This window comes from Symphalangus syndactylus, chromosome 12 (genome assembly GCF_028878055.3).
Source record: "Symphalangus syndactylus isolate Jambi chromosome 12, NHGRI_mSymSyn1-v2.1_pri, whole genome shotgun sequence".
Taxonomy (NCBI): Eukaryota; Metazoa; Chordata; class Mammalia; order Primates; family Hylobatidae; genus Symphalangus; species Symphalangus syndactylus.
The window spans coordinates 81,799,263-81,817,050 of NC_072441.2; the positions used below are offsets into that span (position 1 = coordinate 81,799,263).

General features: G+C 45.9%; 2 protein-coding genes across 3 annotated transcripts in view; one reads left to right on the plus strand and one right to left on the minus strand.

The window, feature by feature from the left end:
• Positions 1-17,788, minus strand: part of LOC134734732 (protein S100-A15A) — a 40,743-nt gene that overhangs the window by 18,173 nt on the left and 4,782 nt on the right. The gene's annotated exons all lie outside the window — the stretch shown is intronic.
• Positions 5,616-13,024, plus strand: LOC134734730 (protein S100-A7-like). Of its 2 annotated transcripts, none has more exons than XM_063628114.1 (2): positions 5,616-5,756; positions 12,860-13,024. In XM_063628114.1, the coding sequence occupies exons 1-2, from the start codon at positions 5,616-5,618 to the stop codon at positions 13,022-13,024; spliced, it is 306 nt and encodes a 101-aa protein (XP_063484184.1). The 2 variants fall into 2 exon arrangements, 1 of the variants encoding a protein (XP_063484184.1); XR_010117774.1 differs by lacking the exon at positions 5,616-5,756 and adding an exon at positions 12,494-12,571 and having other exon boundaries at positions 12,860-12,995.

The window sequence follows — 17,788 nt, forward strand, 5'->3', positions numbered from 1 at the left end:
ATTAAGAAAATGTGGCACATATACACCATGGAATACTATGCAGCCATAAAAAAAGGATGAGTTCATGTTCTTTGTAGGGACATGGATGAAGCTGGAAACCATCATTCTCAGCAGACCATTGCAAGGACAGAAAACCAAACACCACATGTTCTCACTCATAGGTGGGAATTGAACAATGAGAACACTTGGACACAAGAAGGGGAACATCACACACTGGGGCATGTCTGGGGTTGGGGCAGCGGGGAGGGATAGCATTAGGAGATATACATAATGTAAATGATGAGTTAATGGGTGCAGCACACCAACATGTCACATGTATACATATGTAACAAGCCTGCACTCTGTGCACATGTACCCTAGAACTTAAAGCACAATAATAATTTTTTTAAAAAGGTTAATTATCTAATACAGATTATATAATTAATTTAATAAAGAACCTCAATACAAAAAACAGAAATTTATGTGTATTCTCTGTGTTCGGGCACAAATTTATGAATGCACATGTGTATAAATAAATTTAGGTGTGTCCTTCAAATATTTTGTATCAGGAATCAGCAAATGATAGTCTTACAGCCAAATCCAGCTGGCCAACCGATTCTGGAGATTAGTGTTTATTAGAAACAGCCATCGTTATCCACTGGGCCCTTATGTCCAGGGCTGCTTCTGGGCTGTGGCAGCATCTGCCCACCCTGCTCTGCACCATTACTGGTGTTTTGTTATCTGACGACACTGTTGAGTTCCTGGGCAGACTCTGCCAAAACCTGCCAAGGGATATAAATTTGTCAGTTTTCATTAATTTCTTTCAATGTTTGCTTTGTATAATTCAATATTATGTTCTTGTGTATATAAGGATAAGACTATTGCCAGGTGCAGTGGCCCACAACTGTAATCCCAGCACTTTGGGAGGCCGAGGCGGGTGGATCACTTGAGGTCAGGAGTTGGAGACCAGCCTGGCCAACATGATGAAACCCCATTTCTATTAAAAATACAAAAATTAGCCGGACGTAGTGGCGGGCACCTGTAATCCCAGCTACTTACTCAGAAGGCCGAGGCAGGAGAATTGCTTGAACCCAGGAGGAGGAGACTGCAGTGAGCCAAGATGACACCATTGCACTCTAGCCTGGGCTGCAAGAGCGAAAGTCTGTCTCGTTATTAAAAAAAAAAAAAATTAAAAAAAACAAAAAAAAAACAAGAAAGAGGCCGGGCACGGTGGCTCACACCTGTAATCCCAGCACTTTGGGAGGCTGAGGTGGGTGGATCACGAGGTCAGGAGATAGAGACCATCCTGGCCAACATGGTGAAACCCCGTCTCTACTAAAAATACAAAAAATTATCCGGGCGTGGTGGTGGGCGCCTGTAGTCCCAGCTACTCAGGAGCCTGAAGGGGGAGAATGGCCTGAACCCAGGAGGCGGAGCCTGCAGAGAGCCGAGATCGCACCACTGCACTCCAGCCTGGGTTACAGAGCAAGACTCCGTCTCAAAAAAAAAAAACAAGAAAGAAAAAAGAAGATAAGGCTATTGTATCTTGATGACTTGCACACTAATCAATAAGAAATATTCTTCTTTTTCATTTAATCCCTTTTCTTAGAATTCTTTGTTGTCTTGTATTAATATTGTTGTCCCTGATTCCTTTTGTAATGCTTTTCCTCTGTTCCTTTTTTCTAAACAGTGATGATACATAACTCAAAATGAATCATAGACCTAAATGCAAAACACAATGTTACAAAACTCCTAGATGGTAGCATAAAAGGAAATTTGATCATCTTGGTTTTGGTGATGACTTTTTAGATGCAACGCCAAGGCACAATCCATGAAAGAAATAATTCATAAGCTGGACTTCTTTAAAATTAAACATTTCTGCTTTGTGAAAGATATGGTCAAGAGAATGAAAAGATAAGCCACCGACTGGGAGCAAATATTTACAAAAGACATATCAGACTTTGTATGTTATCCAAAACATACAAAGAACTCTTAAAACTCAATGATAAGAACACAAACCAAACAATTAGAAAATGGGCCAAAGACCTTAACAGACATCTCATCAAAGAAGATACGGCAGGTGACAAATAAGCATATCAGAAGATGCTCCACGTCATACGTCCTCAAGGAAGTGCAAATTAAAACAACAATGATATATCAGTACACACTTATGAGAATGGCCAAAATCTGGAACACTGACAATACCAAATGCTGAAGAAGGATGTGGGGCAACAGGAACTCTCATTCATTGATGGCAAGAACACAAAATAGTACAGCCACTTGGGAAGACAGTTTGGTGCTTTCTTAAAAAACGAAACATGCTCTTACCATAGGATCCAGAAATTACACTCCTTGGCATTTACACAAAAGAATTGAAAACTTATGTTCACACAAAACCTGCATACACATGTATATGAATATATTGCACAGTGGTGAAATCCAGGCCTTTAATGTAGCCATCCTAAATAGCATGCCTTGTACCCACTAAGAAATGTCTCATCCTTCACCCACCACCTGACCTCCCGCTCTTCACAGTCTCCAGCGTCTATGATTCTACTCTCTACCTCCATCTGTATGCATGATGTAGCTCCCACTTGCACATGAGGGTGCACAGTATTTGGCTTTCTGTTTCTGAGTAATTTCATTTAAGATAATAGCCTCCAGTTCCATCCATGTTGCTGCAAAAAGCATCATTTCATTCTTTTTATGGTTGAGTAGTATTCCTCTCTCTCTCTCTGTCTCTCTCTCTCTCTCTGTGTGTGTGTGTGTGTGTGTGTGTGTGTATCTTTTGCCACTAAAAGTAATATTGCCATCATATGGGAAACTGGGAGAGGGAGAAAGAGGTCCCCCTGGTTACATAAGAACTGACAAAGAAGGAAGTTGAAGAAAGATGATGGGTGGAGACAATAGGTCCCATCTGGGGAGACATCACATCAGCTCTATGGAGCCCCAGAGTGCTTAAGGGTCTGGCACTAAATGAACCAGGACCTCTTGCGGCCTACAAGGAACATTGGAAGGGGGTAGCAGAAAAAGTCCATTTCGGTGATTCATCATCTCCCTTTCCTCACCATGCCCCAGGGACTCCCATGCCTTCCCAACCCTCTGCCCCTACCTGGGTCAGCCTTTCCACAGCAGGTTAGGGCACATTATAGCCAAGGGCACAACTCCCAACTCCTACACAGGCTGTTTTGCATAGGAGGAGGAAAAACATTGAAGGCTTTCTGGGAAGTTAGTGCCATGGGGCAGGAAAGAACTTTTCCCACTCCCTGCCTCCAGGCTCATTCCATGGGGGGTCACTCCACCACTCAACCTAGATAGTGAGGCCCCTGACCCCAGTCCCCCCACCTAAATCCAGGGCTTCTATGAGGGGCTGACCAATGGTTAGCAACGAAGTAACGCTGCTTCCCTCCCTGGACTTTGAGTTCCCATAGGGCAGATCCTGATGTGACCCAAGACCGATAGCACAGGGGTTAAGAGTAAGGATTTGATTCAGGCTTTTCTTTGTTCATATGATGATTTGTTGTGTTTACTAGCTGAGTAAACTTGGGAACATCTCAACTTCTCCTTTCTTAAAATAGAGATTTCAGCACCTGCCTTTTCGGACTATGAGGGGAGGGTTGAGGAGGATGCAAGAGCAGCAGGTATCTTGATATCTAGACATTAAAATGCTCGGTAAGCGGTGGGGTCATAGAAGAGGCTGTCACAACAAATGTGTGGAAGGACTGGGAGAGGGAACAAACAAGACCATGCTGCCTTCGGGAGTCTGAAACTCCATCCTCTTTGGGTCCAGAGGCCCAGTGCTCTTTTCTGCCATTTCCTGACCTTCTACTACCCATGTACCGCTGCCTTACCCTCAAATCAAGATTGAGCCAGAGAAGGCCCTAGGTGAGGTCTCTGGGGTGGGGTGGGACCTGGTGACCTGGGACCCTGGCCAGAAATCCTGAGCACAACCTCCTGGGTGTGTCCCACCCACCTGATGTGGGGCAATTCTCCAAGAAACAGATGACAGATGTGGCCCCAGGCCTCCCAGCCCCTGGGAAGAGCCAGGCTGAGCCTTACAAAGGACTTCTCTTTGTCCAAACACACACATCTCACTCATCCTTCTCCTCGTGACGCTTCCCAGCTCCGGTAAGTCTCACCTGCCTCTTTGCATTTTCTAGAAGTGCCCAGGGCCCAGCCTGCCATGCTGCCTGTAGGAGGTGAAAGGGCTGTGGACAAATACTCAAAAGCCCGGGTCTAGGCCAGCTCTGCCACTAGCTGGGCTGTGTGACCTTCACTCAAGCCCGAGAGCCCACATCCGTACAGCCAGGCGGCTGGACCAAACCCGTCCATTGCTCCTTTGGAGTCTACCGAGATAACTCCTGTGGAAATGTCCCCAGTGGGACCTGAGCACAGGACCCTCCCTTTCCTTCCTGTCTTCTTCCTCCCTGGATTCATCCTTCTTTTGGGATCCCCATTGCTGAATCCCCTCCCCAGCTCCGCCCCCACAGAGGGAGGAGGGCTAAGGGTCCCCAGTGAATGCTTTGGAGGCTCTCCAAACACCCAGGCCTGGGACCTGTAAATTCTCAGTCAATCTCTGGGCACAGGGCTTGGCCTCTGGCCTTGGCCTCAGATTCAAAAAGTTTTGGGTGGCTCCTCTTAGTCAGTTGCCGGCATGGAGCTTTCTCCTGCACTGAGAGGTGTTGGGGTTTATTGTCAGACGCCCATATGCGTTAGCCAAGGTCCTTTTCTGGTTCTTTGGAAAGTGTGGGAACTGAGAGCTGCACTGTCCTATTTTTCAGGCTTGGGGTGCAGGCCAGCCCAGACTGACTGCTGGCTGGAAGATCTGCTTTGCGGAGTCAGATATTTTTATTTAAACAGTCAAGCCTTGGTGATTCAGAGGGTGCAGATAATTCCCAAGTGCAGACATGAAGCAGCTCCCACCTCACTCCCACCCCATCCAGCAGCTTAAGAACCAGGGATTTCTTTCTGCTCCTTGTAACAGAGGCCATTCCTGTTTCTCGTTCCCAAGGGAATGCAGGAAGGGCCCCCTCTACTGGGGACAGGACTGTGTTTCCTGCTCACACTCACGTCCACGCTCACATGTGCCCCTGGAGCCTGCACGCACCGTGTCATGCAGGGCTTGCACTTGAGTCAAGGTGGGGCCCACAGTGTCTGGTTCCTGAAGCACCCCAGGAGGGTCAGACACCAGATCACCAAGGCCATGGTCCTGCCCCCGTGACTCTCGCCCCGACTGTGAAGCTGGAGGAGATGGATTTGGTGCTGTTTTAAGAGTGGGGTCTGCCATGTGCTGGCTGAGGCTGGGGGTCCCAGCTTAGTTCTTCCGTGTGTTGCTGGCCCCCGACTCTCCCTGCTTCTCCCTCTCTGAAGCACTGTCCACAGCTGGACTTCCACCATCCACCTGCATCTCCTCTTGGCCCTGGCCAGGATGGGCCAGGTCTCAGACTTGGTCCTACCCTCTCACTATTGAACAACTTATCCCATCACATTTTAAAAAATCAAGTTCCTTCTGCTCCATCTTAGGGCTGTTTTTACTCTGTCCTCAGCTCTCCTTCCAACACCCCCATAGAGACCTTAATTCAAATGAAGGTAAGAAATGATTGTCTTTATTTCCTGAAGCCTTTTTGAAAGCAAAGATGAACAACACTCAAGCTGAGACGTCCGTAATAGGCATGATCGACATGTTTCACAAATACACCAGACGTGATGACAAGATTGACAAGCCAAGCCTGCTGACGATGATGAAGGAGAACTTCCCCAACTTCCTCAGTGCCTGTGTGAGTTGGGGTCTAGCTTCTCAATGTTGGTTGAACCCTGGCATGGCTGAGGATACATTTTGCTATGTGGCCTTGGACAGGTCACCCTCATCCTCTGATTAAAAAGTTTCCCATTTGCAAATAGGGCTTTATTGCTTGGATCATATGGGAATCTAAGGATGGTAGGCGAAAAAGTATGAAAATGGGAAAGAGTTCTACAGATACAAAGGAGGTTATTAGCTGGTCAACAAAGTGTGCAGCTTGAGGGCAGTGCACAGTCCCCTCCCAGCGCTCACTGACCCTCTCTCTGTGAGACCGAAACTCACATGCTCAGGTCCTGCTTCCCGAAGGCCTCACATCAACATCCCTGAGATTACTGGTAAAGCACTAGAAGTTCCATTGCTAGTAGAAATCAATAGCCATCTTTGCAATAAACAAAACTCATTAGCAAATCTGAAAAAAATTGTGGGCTACTAGGCACCAAAGGGTCTAGATGACCAAAAGTAGGGAACCCAGAAGATGAGTTTGGTGGAAAAAGAGAAGAAAGGAGAGGAGGTCAGAGAAAGAAGAGAACAAAGACTGAGGGCCAATTTTGAGGCCCTGGGGGTAGAACTAAGGTAGGCAGTGCCCTTAAAGGCTGGGGACAGGCAAGAGTGAGGCTGGGGCAGGGGACTTCTCTCCCCAAGGTCACTTAACAGAGCACCTCGGGACAGGACCTGCCTCCCATCCTGAGGTGTGAGACAAAAAGTCTCCCTAGAGAACTCCAGTGATAACACTCACGTCCTCACCCTAACTTCAGCCACTCACCCTGTGCTCTCAGCCCCACCACCACTCCTGTGCAGATCTAGGCACCTGTCTGTATCTCTGCCTCCTCCTCTCCCCTCCCAGCCCAAAACTTGTTTGTGATTGAATTTTTCTTGTTTGTATGTTTTTCTTTTTTTTTTTTTTTTATTATTATACTTTAGGGTTTTAGGGTACATGTGCACAATGTGCAGGTTTGTTACATATGTATCCATGTGCCATGTTGATTTCCTGCACCCATTAACTCGTCATTTAGCATTAGGTGTATCTCCTAATGCTGTCCCTCCCCCCTCCCCCCACCCCACAACAGTCCCCGGAGTGTGATGTTCCCCTTCCTGTGTCCATGAGTTCTCATTGTTCAATTCCCACCTATGAGTGAGAACATGCGGTATTTGGTTTTTTGTCCTTGCGACAGTTTACTGAGAATGATGTTTTCCAGTTTCATCCATGTCCCTACAAAGGACACGAACTCATCGTTTTTTATGGCTGCATAGTATTCCATGGTGTATATGTGCCACATTTTCTTAATCCAGTCTATCATTGTTGGACATTTGGGTTGGTTCCAAGTCTTTGCTATTGTGAATAGTGCCGCAATAAACATACGTGTGCATGTGTCTTTATAGCAGCATGATTTATAGTCCTTTGGGTATATACCCAGTAATGGGATGGCTGGGTCAAATGGTATTTCTAGTTCGAGGTCCATGAGGAATCGCCACACTGACTTCCACAATGGTTGAACTAGTTTACAGTCCCACCAACAGTGTAAAAGTGTTCCTATTTCTCCACATCCTCTCCAGCACCTGTTGTTTCCTGATTTTTTAATGATGGCCATTCTAACTGGTGTGAGATGGTATCTCACTGGTTTTGATTTGCATTTCTCTGATGGCCAGTGATGATGAGCATTTCTTCATGTGTTTTTTGGCTGCATAAATGTCTTCTTTTGAGAAGTGTCTGTTCATGTCCTTTGGCCACTTTTTGATGGGGTTGTTTGTTTTTTTTTGTAAATTTGTTTGAGTTCATTGTAGATTCTGGATATTAGCCCTTTGTCAGATGAGTAGGTTGCAAAAATTTTCTCCCATTCTGTAGGTTGCCTGTTCACTCTGATGATAGTTTCTTTTGCTGTGCAGAAGCTCTTTAGTTTAGTGAGATCCCATTTGTCGATTTTGGCTTTTGTTGCCATTGCTTTTGGTGTTTTAGACATGAAGTCCTTGCCCACGCCTACGTCCCGAATGGTATTGCCTAGGTTTTCTTGTAGGATTTTAATGGTTTTAGGTCTAACATATAAGTCTTTAATCCATCTTGAATTAATTTTTGTACAAGGTGTAAGGAAGGGGTCCAGTTGCAGCTTTCTATATATGGCTAGCCAGTTTTCCCAGCACCATTTATTAAATAGGTAATCCTTTCCCCATTTCTTGTTTTTGTCAGGTTTGTCAAAGATCAGATAGTTGTAGCTATGCGGCATCATTTCTGAGGGCTCTGTTCTGTTCCATTGATCTATGTCTCTGTTGTGGTAGCAGTACCATGCTGTTTTGGTTACTGTAGCCTTGTAGTATAGTTTAAAGTCAGGTAGCGTGATGCCTCCAGCTTTGTTCTTTTGGCTTCGGATTGACTTGGTGATGCGGGCTCTTTTTTGGTTCCATATGAACTTTAAAGTAGTTTTTTCCAATTCTGTGAAGAAAGTCATTGGTAGCTTGATGGGGATGGCATTGAATCTATAAATTACTTTGGGCAGTATGGCCATTTTCACGATATTGATTCTTCCAACCCATGAGCATGGAATGTTCTTCCATTTGTTTGTATCCTCTTTTATTTCATTGAGCAGTGGTTTGTAGTTCTCCTTGAAGAGGTCCTTCACATCCCTTGTAAGTTGGATTCCTAGGTATTTGATTCTCTTTGAAGCAATTGTGAATGGGAGTTCACTCATGATTTGGCTCTCTGTTTGTCTGTTATTGGTGTACAAGAATGCTTGTGATTTTTGTACATTAATTTTGTATCCTGAGACTTTGCTGAAGTTGCTAATCAGTTTAAGGAGATTTTGGGCTGAGACAATGGGGTTTTCTAGATATACAATCATGTCATCTGCAAACAGGGACAATTTGACTTCCTCTTTTCCTAATTGAATACCCTTTATTTCCTTCTCCTGCCTGATTGCTCTGGCCAGAACTTCCAGGACTATGTTGAATAGGAGCAGTGAGAGAGGGCATCCCTGTCTTGTGCCAGTTTTCAGAGGGAATGCTTCCAGTTTTTGCCCATTCAGTATGATACTGGCTGTGGGTTTGTCGTAGATAGCTCTTATTATTTTGAGATACGTCCCATCAATACCTAATTTATTGAGAGTTTTTAGCATGAAGGGTTGTTGAATTTTGTCAACGGCCTTTTCTGCATCTATTGAGATAATCATGTGGTTTTTGTCTTTGGTTCTGTTTATATGCTGGATTACATTTATCGATTTGCGTATGTTGAACCAGCCTTGCATCCCAGGGATGAAGCCCACTTGATCATGGTGGATAAGCTTTTTGATGTGCTGCTGGATTCGGTTTGCCAGTATTTTATTGAGGATTTTTGCATCAATGTTCATCAAGGATTTTGGTCTGAAATTCTCTTTTTTGGTTATGTCTCTGCCAGGTTTTGGTACCAGGACGATGTTGGCTTCATAAAATGTGTTAGGGAGGATTCCCTCTTTTTCTATCCATTGGAATAGTTTCAGAAGGAATGGCACCAGTTCCTCCTTGTACCTCTGGTAGAATTCAGCTGTGAATCCATCAGGTCCTGGACTCTTTTTGGTTGGTAAGCTATTGATTATTGCCACAATTTCAGAACCTGTTATTGGTCTATTCAGAGATTCAACTTCTTCCTGGTTTAGTCTTGGGAGGGTGTATTTGTCGAGGAATTTATCCATTTCTTCTAGATTTTCTAGTTTATTTGCATAGAGGTGTTTGTAGTATTCTCTGATGGTAGATTGTATTTCTGTGGGATCGGTGGTGATATCCCCTTTTTCGTTTTTTATTGCATCTATTTGATTCTTCTCTCTTTTCTTCTTTATTAGTCTTGCTAGCGGTCCATCAATTTTGTTGATCTTTTCAAAAAACCAGCTCCTGGATTCATTAATTTTTTGAAGGGTTTTTTGTGTCTCTATTTCCTTCAGTTCTGCTCTGATTTTAGTTATTTCTAGCCTTCTGCTAGCTTTTGAATGTGTTTGCTCTTGCTTTTCTAGTTCTTTTAATTGTGATGTTAGGGTGTCAATTTTGGATCTTTCCTGCTTTCTCTTGTGGGCATTTAGTGCTATAAATTTCCCTCTACACACTGCTTTGAATGTGTCCCAGAGATTCTGGTATGTTGTGTCTTTGTTCTCATTGGTTTCAAAGAACATCTTTATTTCTGCCTTCATTTCATTATGTACCCAATAGTCATTCAGGAGCAGGTTGTTCAGTGTCCATGTAGTTGAGCGGTTTTGAATGAGTTTCTTAATCCTGAGTTCTAGTTTGATTGCACTGTGGTCTGAGAGACAGTTTGTTATAATTTCTGTTCTTTTACATTTGCTGAGGAGAGCTTTACTTCCAACTATGTGGTCAATTTTGGAATAGGTGTGGTGTGGTGCTGAAAAAAATGTATATTCTGTTGACTTGGGGTGGAGAGTTCTGTAGATGTCTATTAGGTCCACTTTATGTAGAGCTGAGTTCAATTCCTGGATATCCTTGTTAACTTTCTGTCTCGTTGATCTGTCTAATGCTGACAATGGGGTGTTAAAATCTCCCATTATTATTGTGAGGGAGTTTAAGTCCCTTTGTAGGTCACTGAGGACTTGCTTTATGAATCTGGGTGCTCCTGTGTTGGGTGCATATATATTTAGGATAGTTAGCTCTTCTTGTTGAATTGATCCCTTTACCATTATGTAATGGCCTTCTTTGTCTCTTTTGATCGTTGTTGGTTTAAAGTCTATTTTATCAGAGACTAGGATTGCAACCCCTGCCTTTTTTTGTTTTCCATTTGCTTGATAGATCTTCCTCCATCCCTTTATTTTGAGTCTATGTGTGTCTCTGCACGTGAGATGGGTTTCCTGAATACAGCACACTGATGGGTCCTGACTCCTTATCCAGTTTGCCAGTCTGTGTCTTTTGATTGGAGCATTTAGCCCATTTACATTTAACGTTAATATTGTTATGTGTGAATCTGATCCTGTCATTATGATGTTAGTTGGTTATTTTGCTCGTTAGTTGCTATAGTTTCTTCCTAGCCTAGATGGTCTTTACAATTTGGCATGTTTTTGCAGTGGCTGGTACCGGTTGTTCCTTTCCATGTTTAGTGCTTCCTTCAGGAGCTCTTTTAGGGCAGGCCTGGTGGTGACAAAATCACTCAGCGTTTGCTTGTCTGTAAAGTATTTTATTTCTCCTTCACTTATGAAGCTTAGTTTGGCGGGATAGGAAATTCTGGGTTGAAAATTCTTTTCTTTAAGAATGTTGAATATCGGCCCCCACTCTCTTCTGGCTTGTAGAGTTTCTGCTGAGAGATCAGCTGTTAGTCTGATGGGCTTCCCTTTGTGGGTAACCCGACCTTTCTCTCTGGCTGCCCTTAACATTTTTTCCTTCATTTCAACTTTGGTGAATCTGACAATTATGTGTCTTGGAGTTGCCCTTCTCGAGGAGTATCTTTGTGGTGTTCTCTGTATTTCCGAATCTGAATGCTGGCCTGCCTTGCTAGATTGGGGAAGTTCTCCTGGATAATATCTTGCAGAGTGTTTTCCAACTTGGTTCCATTCTCCCCATCATTTTCAGGTACACCAATCAGACATAGGTTTGGTCTTTTCACATAGTCCCAAATTTCTTGGAGGCTTTGTTCATTTCTTTTTATTCTTTTTTCTCTAAACTTCCCTTCTCTCTTCATTTCATTCATTTCATCTTCCATCAGCGATACCCTTTCTTCCAGTTGATCGCATCTGCTACTGAGGCTTCTGCAATCTTCACGTAGTTCTCGAAACTTGGCTTTCAGCTCCATCAGCTCCTTTAAGCCCTTCTCTCCATTGGTTATTCTAGTTATCCATTCTTCTAATTTTTTTTCAAAGTTTTTAACTTCTTTGCTATTGTTTTGAATTTCCTCTCGTAGCTCAGAGTAGTTTGATCGTCTGAAGCCTTCTTCTCTCAACTCATCAAAGTCATCCTCCATCCAGCTTTGTTCCGTTGCTGGTGAGGAACTGCGCTCCTTTGGAGGAGGAGAGGTGCTCTGTTTTTTAGAGTTTCCAGTTTTTTTGTTCTGTTTTTTCCCCATCTTTGTGGTTTTATCTACTTTTTGTCTTTCATCATGGTGATGTACAGATGGGTTTTTGGTGTGGATGTCCTTTCTGTTTGTTAGTTTTCCTTCTACCAGACAGGACCCTCAGCTGCAGGTCTGTTGGAGTTTACTAGAGGTCCACTCCAGACCCTGTTTGGCTGGGTGTCAGCACCGGTGGCTGCAGAACAGCGGATTTTCGTGAGACCACAAATTCAGCTGTCTGATCGTTCCTCTGAAAGTTTTGTCTCAGAGGAGTACCCGGTTGAATGAGGTGTCAGTCTGCCCCTACTGGGGGGGTGCCTCCCAGTTAGGCTGCTCAGGGGTGAGGGACCCACTTTAGGAGGCAGTCTGTCCGTTCTCAGATCTCCAGCTGCGTGCTGGGAGAACCACTATGCTCTTCAAAGCTGTCAGTCAGACAGGGACATTTAAGTCTGTGGAGGTTCTTGCTGAGTTTTTGTTTGTCTGTGCCCTGCCCCCAGAGGTGGAGCCTACAGAGGCAGGCAGGCCTCCTTGAGCTGTGGTGGGCTCCACCCAGTTCGAGCTTCCTGGCTGCTTTGTTTACCTAAGCAAGCCTGGGCAATGGCGGGCGCCCCTCCCCCAGCCTCTCTGCCGCCTTGCAGCTTGATCTCAGACTGCTGTGCTAGCAATCAGCGAGACTCCGTGGGCATAGGACCCTCCGAGCCAGGTGCGGGACACAATCTCCTAATGTGCCATTTTCCAGTCCCGTTGGAAAAGCACAGTATTAGGATGGGACTGACCTGATATTCCAGGTGCCGTCTGTTTCCCCTTTCTTTGACTAGGAAAGGGAACTCCCTGACCCCTTGCGCTTCCCGAGTGAGGCAATGCCTCGCCCTGCTTCGGCTCGCGCACAGTGCGCTTCACCGACTGTCCTGCACCCACTGTTAGGCACTCCCTAGTGAGATGAAACCGGTACCTCAAGCAGAAATGCAGAAATCACCCGTCTTCTGTGTCGCTGGGGCTGGGAGCTGGAGACCAGAGCTGTTCCTATTCGGCCATCTTGGCTCCTATCTATCGTTTGTATGTTTTTCTCTTCACAGGACAAAAAGGGCACAAATTACCTGGCCAATGTCTTTGAGAAAAAAGACAAGAATGAGGATAAGAAGATTGATTTTTCTGAGTTTCTGTCCTTGCTGGGAGACATAGCCACAGACTACCACAAGCAGAGCCACGGAGCGGCGCCCTGTTCCGGGGGAAGCCAGTGACCCAGCCCCACCAAGGGGCTTCCAGAGACCCCAGGAACAATAAAGTGTCTCCTCCCACCAGACACTTGCCTTATTTCCTTCTTCTCTTTGGTGACCTACATTGTCAGAACTACCAATTCCAGGTTAACTTTGTTGGAGAATTTCCCCCACCCCCATCCAGTGGATCACCCAGGAGTAATGTCCCTCCAGCAACGTTCCCCCTGTGGCCTCCAGCAGAGCTGAGCTGCCTCTCACACAGGTCCTGGTGTCCGCCTCTGCCCCGCTCCCTAAATGCAGCCACCATGGCAGGTTCCAGGTGGAAGTTGGTAGAAGGCCTCCGCCAGGTCACAGCAATGCTCCTCCTTGTCAAGGCATGGACCAGGATCATTCAGACACATTCAGATACTGCACTGAGAAGGAGCTGGCATCTCTCAGTGTGCTTCTGCCCTCCCACTCCCACCCCAGCTGTTCTCCAGGGCTTGGGGAAACAGAAACCACTCACATAGGGATTCCTGGATGGCATCAGGCTCAGGGCCCTTGTGGCTACGAATGGGATGCTCAGCAGTTCCCTGAGGATGAGCTCCCTTGTCCTGTGGCCTGGGATCCAGGGGCTGTGTCCTCTCTCTGTGCTGTGTGCTTGTGTGCATGTGCCTATGTGGGTGATCCTGTGGAAGTGAGAGGGAGTCACCTTGAAGCTGAGCTGTCCTCGATGGTTTGCTAAATGCCAGGACTGGGTTTCTGGTGATGAATGAATATTCCAGCTTTTGAGGAGCTCAAGGTAGTCCAGGAGTCCAAATAAGGAGTCTGGCTGGAATAAGGCAGCACCACAGAAATGCCCTGAGGACTGACACAGAAAGCTCATGCTGACTGTGATGAGAAATTACAGCACCTCTATCTGGCAGGTAATGGAGTAGTTTATTATTGGTAGTCTACCCCAGGCCAGGCAGTGTGCTATGGGCTGAGGATGAAGAAAGAAGCAGGACGCAGTGCTGTCCTAGCAGAGCACTGGCAGGTCTCTCCATGCAGGCCACAACACAGGGTCAGTGTTCACCTGGTGTCACTTCCAGGCCGTGTTCTGTGCAGCTGCTCTTAGTATTCCTCCTTAAGGCTCACATCATCTGTCTCCATCATTCTTACCACCCTGGTCAGTCTCCAGCTAACTTCTCAGTCAGTCAAACATTCTTCTTGGAGGAATCAAGCAACCATCTCAAAAATTCTCTTTCCATTCCACCAGCAGAAGTGCGTAGGATGAGTTATTTGTTCTTGTGAATGACTGTTCCATTCCACACTCACACCTCTGTTCACAGACCAGCCTCTCCTCTCCTTATCAGGAATCTTCCTTCCTGCACATATTCTGTACCTCGTCAGCCTTCAGGACTGATCTGCACTTTTCACCTCCAAATCCCAGTGTTAGACCATTAGTTTTCTTCTCTCTCCTTCTCTCCCTTTCTCATTCTCATTCCACCTGTTCTTGGAACTCACAGAGACCTGCAGTCCCTGGGCTTTCATTTTCTCCTCCCAGCACCCTGCTGCCTTCTCTATGCAGCCTGCCCCCCATCATCCACCCCAGAATTGCTCTCTTTCCTCTCTTAGCTCTGTTGCCCACTTTCCTTGGGCCACACCTTCCCTGCAGATCTCCAAACCAGAACAATCTTCCCCCATTGTCCTCCTCTCTCCTCCACCAGGACTGCTGGTCACTGCTCAGAACCGTCATGCCAGGGTCCCAAGGGTGGGTGCCTGACTTCCTCTCTCCCCAGCACTCTCTGAATCCCTCGTGTTCACCCAGCTGCTGTTATTCCAAGAATGCTCAACACACCCCCACATCAATATATCTCAGTATTTCATGTCTCAGTATCAATCTTTCAAACTACTGCCTCTGCCAGAAATGTCTTTTAATACTTCATCTGTCTCATTAGCATTACACTTCAAGACTGAGCTTTAATGTCAGTGTCTCTTAGACATTTAGAGGGTGAACCACCATCCCTTCACCCCAAAGAAATGATCTCTACTTCATTTGTGCCTCCCTCACCATGACCCCACTCCTATCATAGTGGCTACATTACTTCAGATTCCCCTAATGTCTTTCCATCCAGACTTGGAATCATGGAGGGAAAACACTGTTACCTCAGATCTCCTGGTTACCCAGCACACAGTCATACTGGATTCCAGCTCATAATAAGTATTCTATATCATTTTTAATATAAAATACATTTGTGCAAATTCTGGTCAATACTACCTCATGTAAACAGCCGTGTAAAATCTAAAACTTCCAGTCCTGGAGGCAGGTTGTGCAGCTTAGGAGAGGACCCTAGAATCTGGACCCCAGAATCTGGAAGTATGCCAGAAAGGATAATGCAAATGACTGAACAGTTCCCTCAGGACTCACGAACTGATCTCCCAAAAGAAAAGAGGGTCTCCCTGGGGTGGGGTTGCTGGACTTTCCATCCATCACTAGAGTCCAGAAGGCTACTGGCCACCCCTAATGTGGGCCTGCCCTCCCTTTATTTTTCCAGTTCTTATTTCATCTGATAATATTCCGTCCAACTGGCAATGGCACATAAAAATTAGGATGGAGTGTGTGGACAAATACTTCTTCATCTTCTTGTCTAGGATTAGAAATCACCTTTTCAAGGGAGACTTGTCTAATGTTCCTGAGACTATTTCACACTCTGCATGCTTATGTCAATGCAGGACTCATCACATCTATTCGGATATTCTGTTTATATATCCACGTCATCCCAGAGACGTGATCAAAAGGGCAGGGACCACATGTCTGCCATACAGTTCCTAGTTAAGATCCCAAATCCTGAGATATTGCTGATTTGCTATGGCAGGTCGTCAAGAGAACTGTGTCATTCCAAACTCACCAAGGTGGCTTATAGAACAGAAGCAGATGGATATAAAGAGTAGAGGGGGCCAGGCTATCTCCACAACCACAGCCCAGAGCTCCAGTCACCAGATAGAAAATTGATTTGAGATTGTGGAGCCAAGATGGCCGAATAGGAACAGCTCCGGTCTCCAGCTCCCAGCCCCAGCGACACAGAAGACGGGTGATTTCTGCATTTCTGCTTGAGGTACCGGTTTCATCTCACTAGGGAGTGCCTAACAGTGGGTGCAGGACAGTCGGTGAAGCGCACTGTGCACGAGCCGAAGCAGGGCGAGGCATTGCCTCACTCGGGAAGCGCAAGGGGTCAGGGAGTTCCCTTTCCTAGTCAAAGAAAGGGAAAACAGACGGCACCTGGAATATCGGGTCAGTCCCGTCCTAATACTGCGCTTTTCCAACGGGCCTGGAAAACGGCACACTAGGAGATTGTGTCCCGCACCTGGCTCGGAGGGTCCTATGCCCACAGAGTCTTGCTGATTGCTAGCACAGCAGTCTGAGATCACGCTGCAAGGCGGCAACCAGGCTGGGGGAGGGGCGCCCGCCATTGCCCAGGCTTGCTTAGGTAAACAAAGCAGCCAGGAAGCTCGAACTGGGTGGAGCCCACCACAGCTCAAGGAGGCCTGCCTGCCTCTGTAGGCTCCACCTCTGGGGGCAGGGCACAGACAACCAAAAACTCAGCGAGAACCTCCACAGCCTTAAATGTCCCTGTCTGACTGACAGCTTTGAAGAGAGTAGTGGTTCTCCCAGCACGCAGCTGGAGATCTGAGAACGGACAGACTGCCTCCTAAAGTGGGTCCCTCACCCCTGAGCAGCCTAACTGGGAGGCACCCCCCCAGTGGGACAGACTGACACCTCATTCAACCGGGTACTCCTCTGAGACAAAACTTTCAGAGGAACGATCAGACAGCTGAATTTGTGGTCTCACGAAAATCCGCTGTTCTGCAGCCACCGGTGCTGACACCCAGCCAAACAGGGTCTGGAGTGGACCTCTAGTAAACTCCAACAGACCTGCAGCTGAGGGTCTTGTCTGGTAGAAGGAAAATTAACAAACAGAAAGGACATCCACACCAAAAACCCATCTGTACATCACCATCATCGAAGACAAAAAGTAGACAAAACCACAAAGATGGGGAAAAAACAGACCAAAAAAACTGGAAACTCTAAAAAACAGAGCACCTCTCCTCCTCCAAAGGAGCGCAGTTCCTCACCAGCAACGGAACAAAGCTGGATGGAGGATGACTTTGATGAGTTGAGAGAAGAAGGCTTCAGACGATCAAACTACTCTGAGCTACGAGAGGAAATTCAAAACAATAGCAAAGAAGTTAAAAACTTTGAAAAAAAATTAGAAGAATGGATAACTAGAATAACCAATGGAGAGAAGGGCTTAAAGGAGATGATGGAGCTGAAAGCCAAGTTTCGAGAACTACGCGAAGAATGCAGAAGCCTCAGTAGCAGATGCGATCAACTGGAAGAAAGGGTATCACTGATAGAAGATGAAATGAATGAAATGAAGAGAGAAGGGAAGTTTAGAGAAAAAAGAATAAAAAGAAATGAACAAAGCCTCCAAGAAATTTGGGACTATGTGAAAAGACCAAACCTTCGTCTGATTGGTGTACCTGAAAATGATGGGGAGAATGGAACCAAGTTGGAAAACACTCTGCAAGATATTATCCAGGAGAACTTCCCCAATCTAGCAAGGCAGGCCAGCATTCAGATTCAGGAAATACAGAGAACGCCACAAAGATACTCCTCGAGAAGGGCAACTGCAAGACACATAATTGTCAGATTCACCAAAGTGGAAATGAAGGAAAAAATGTTAAGGGCAGCCAGAGAGAAAGGTCGGGTTACCCACAAAGGGAAGCCCATCAGACTAACAGCTGATCTCTCAGCAGAAACTCTAC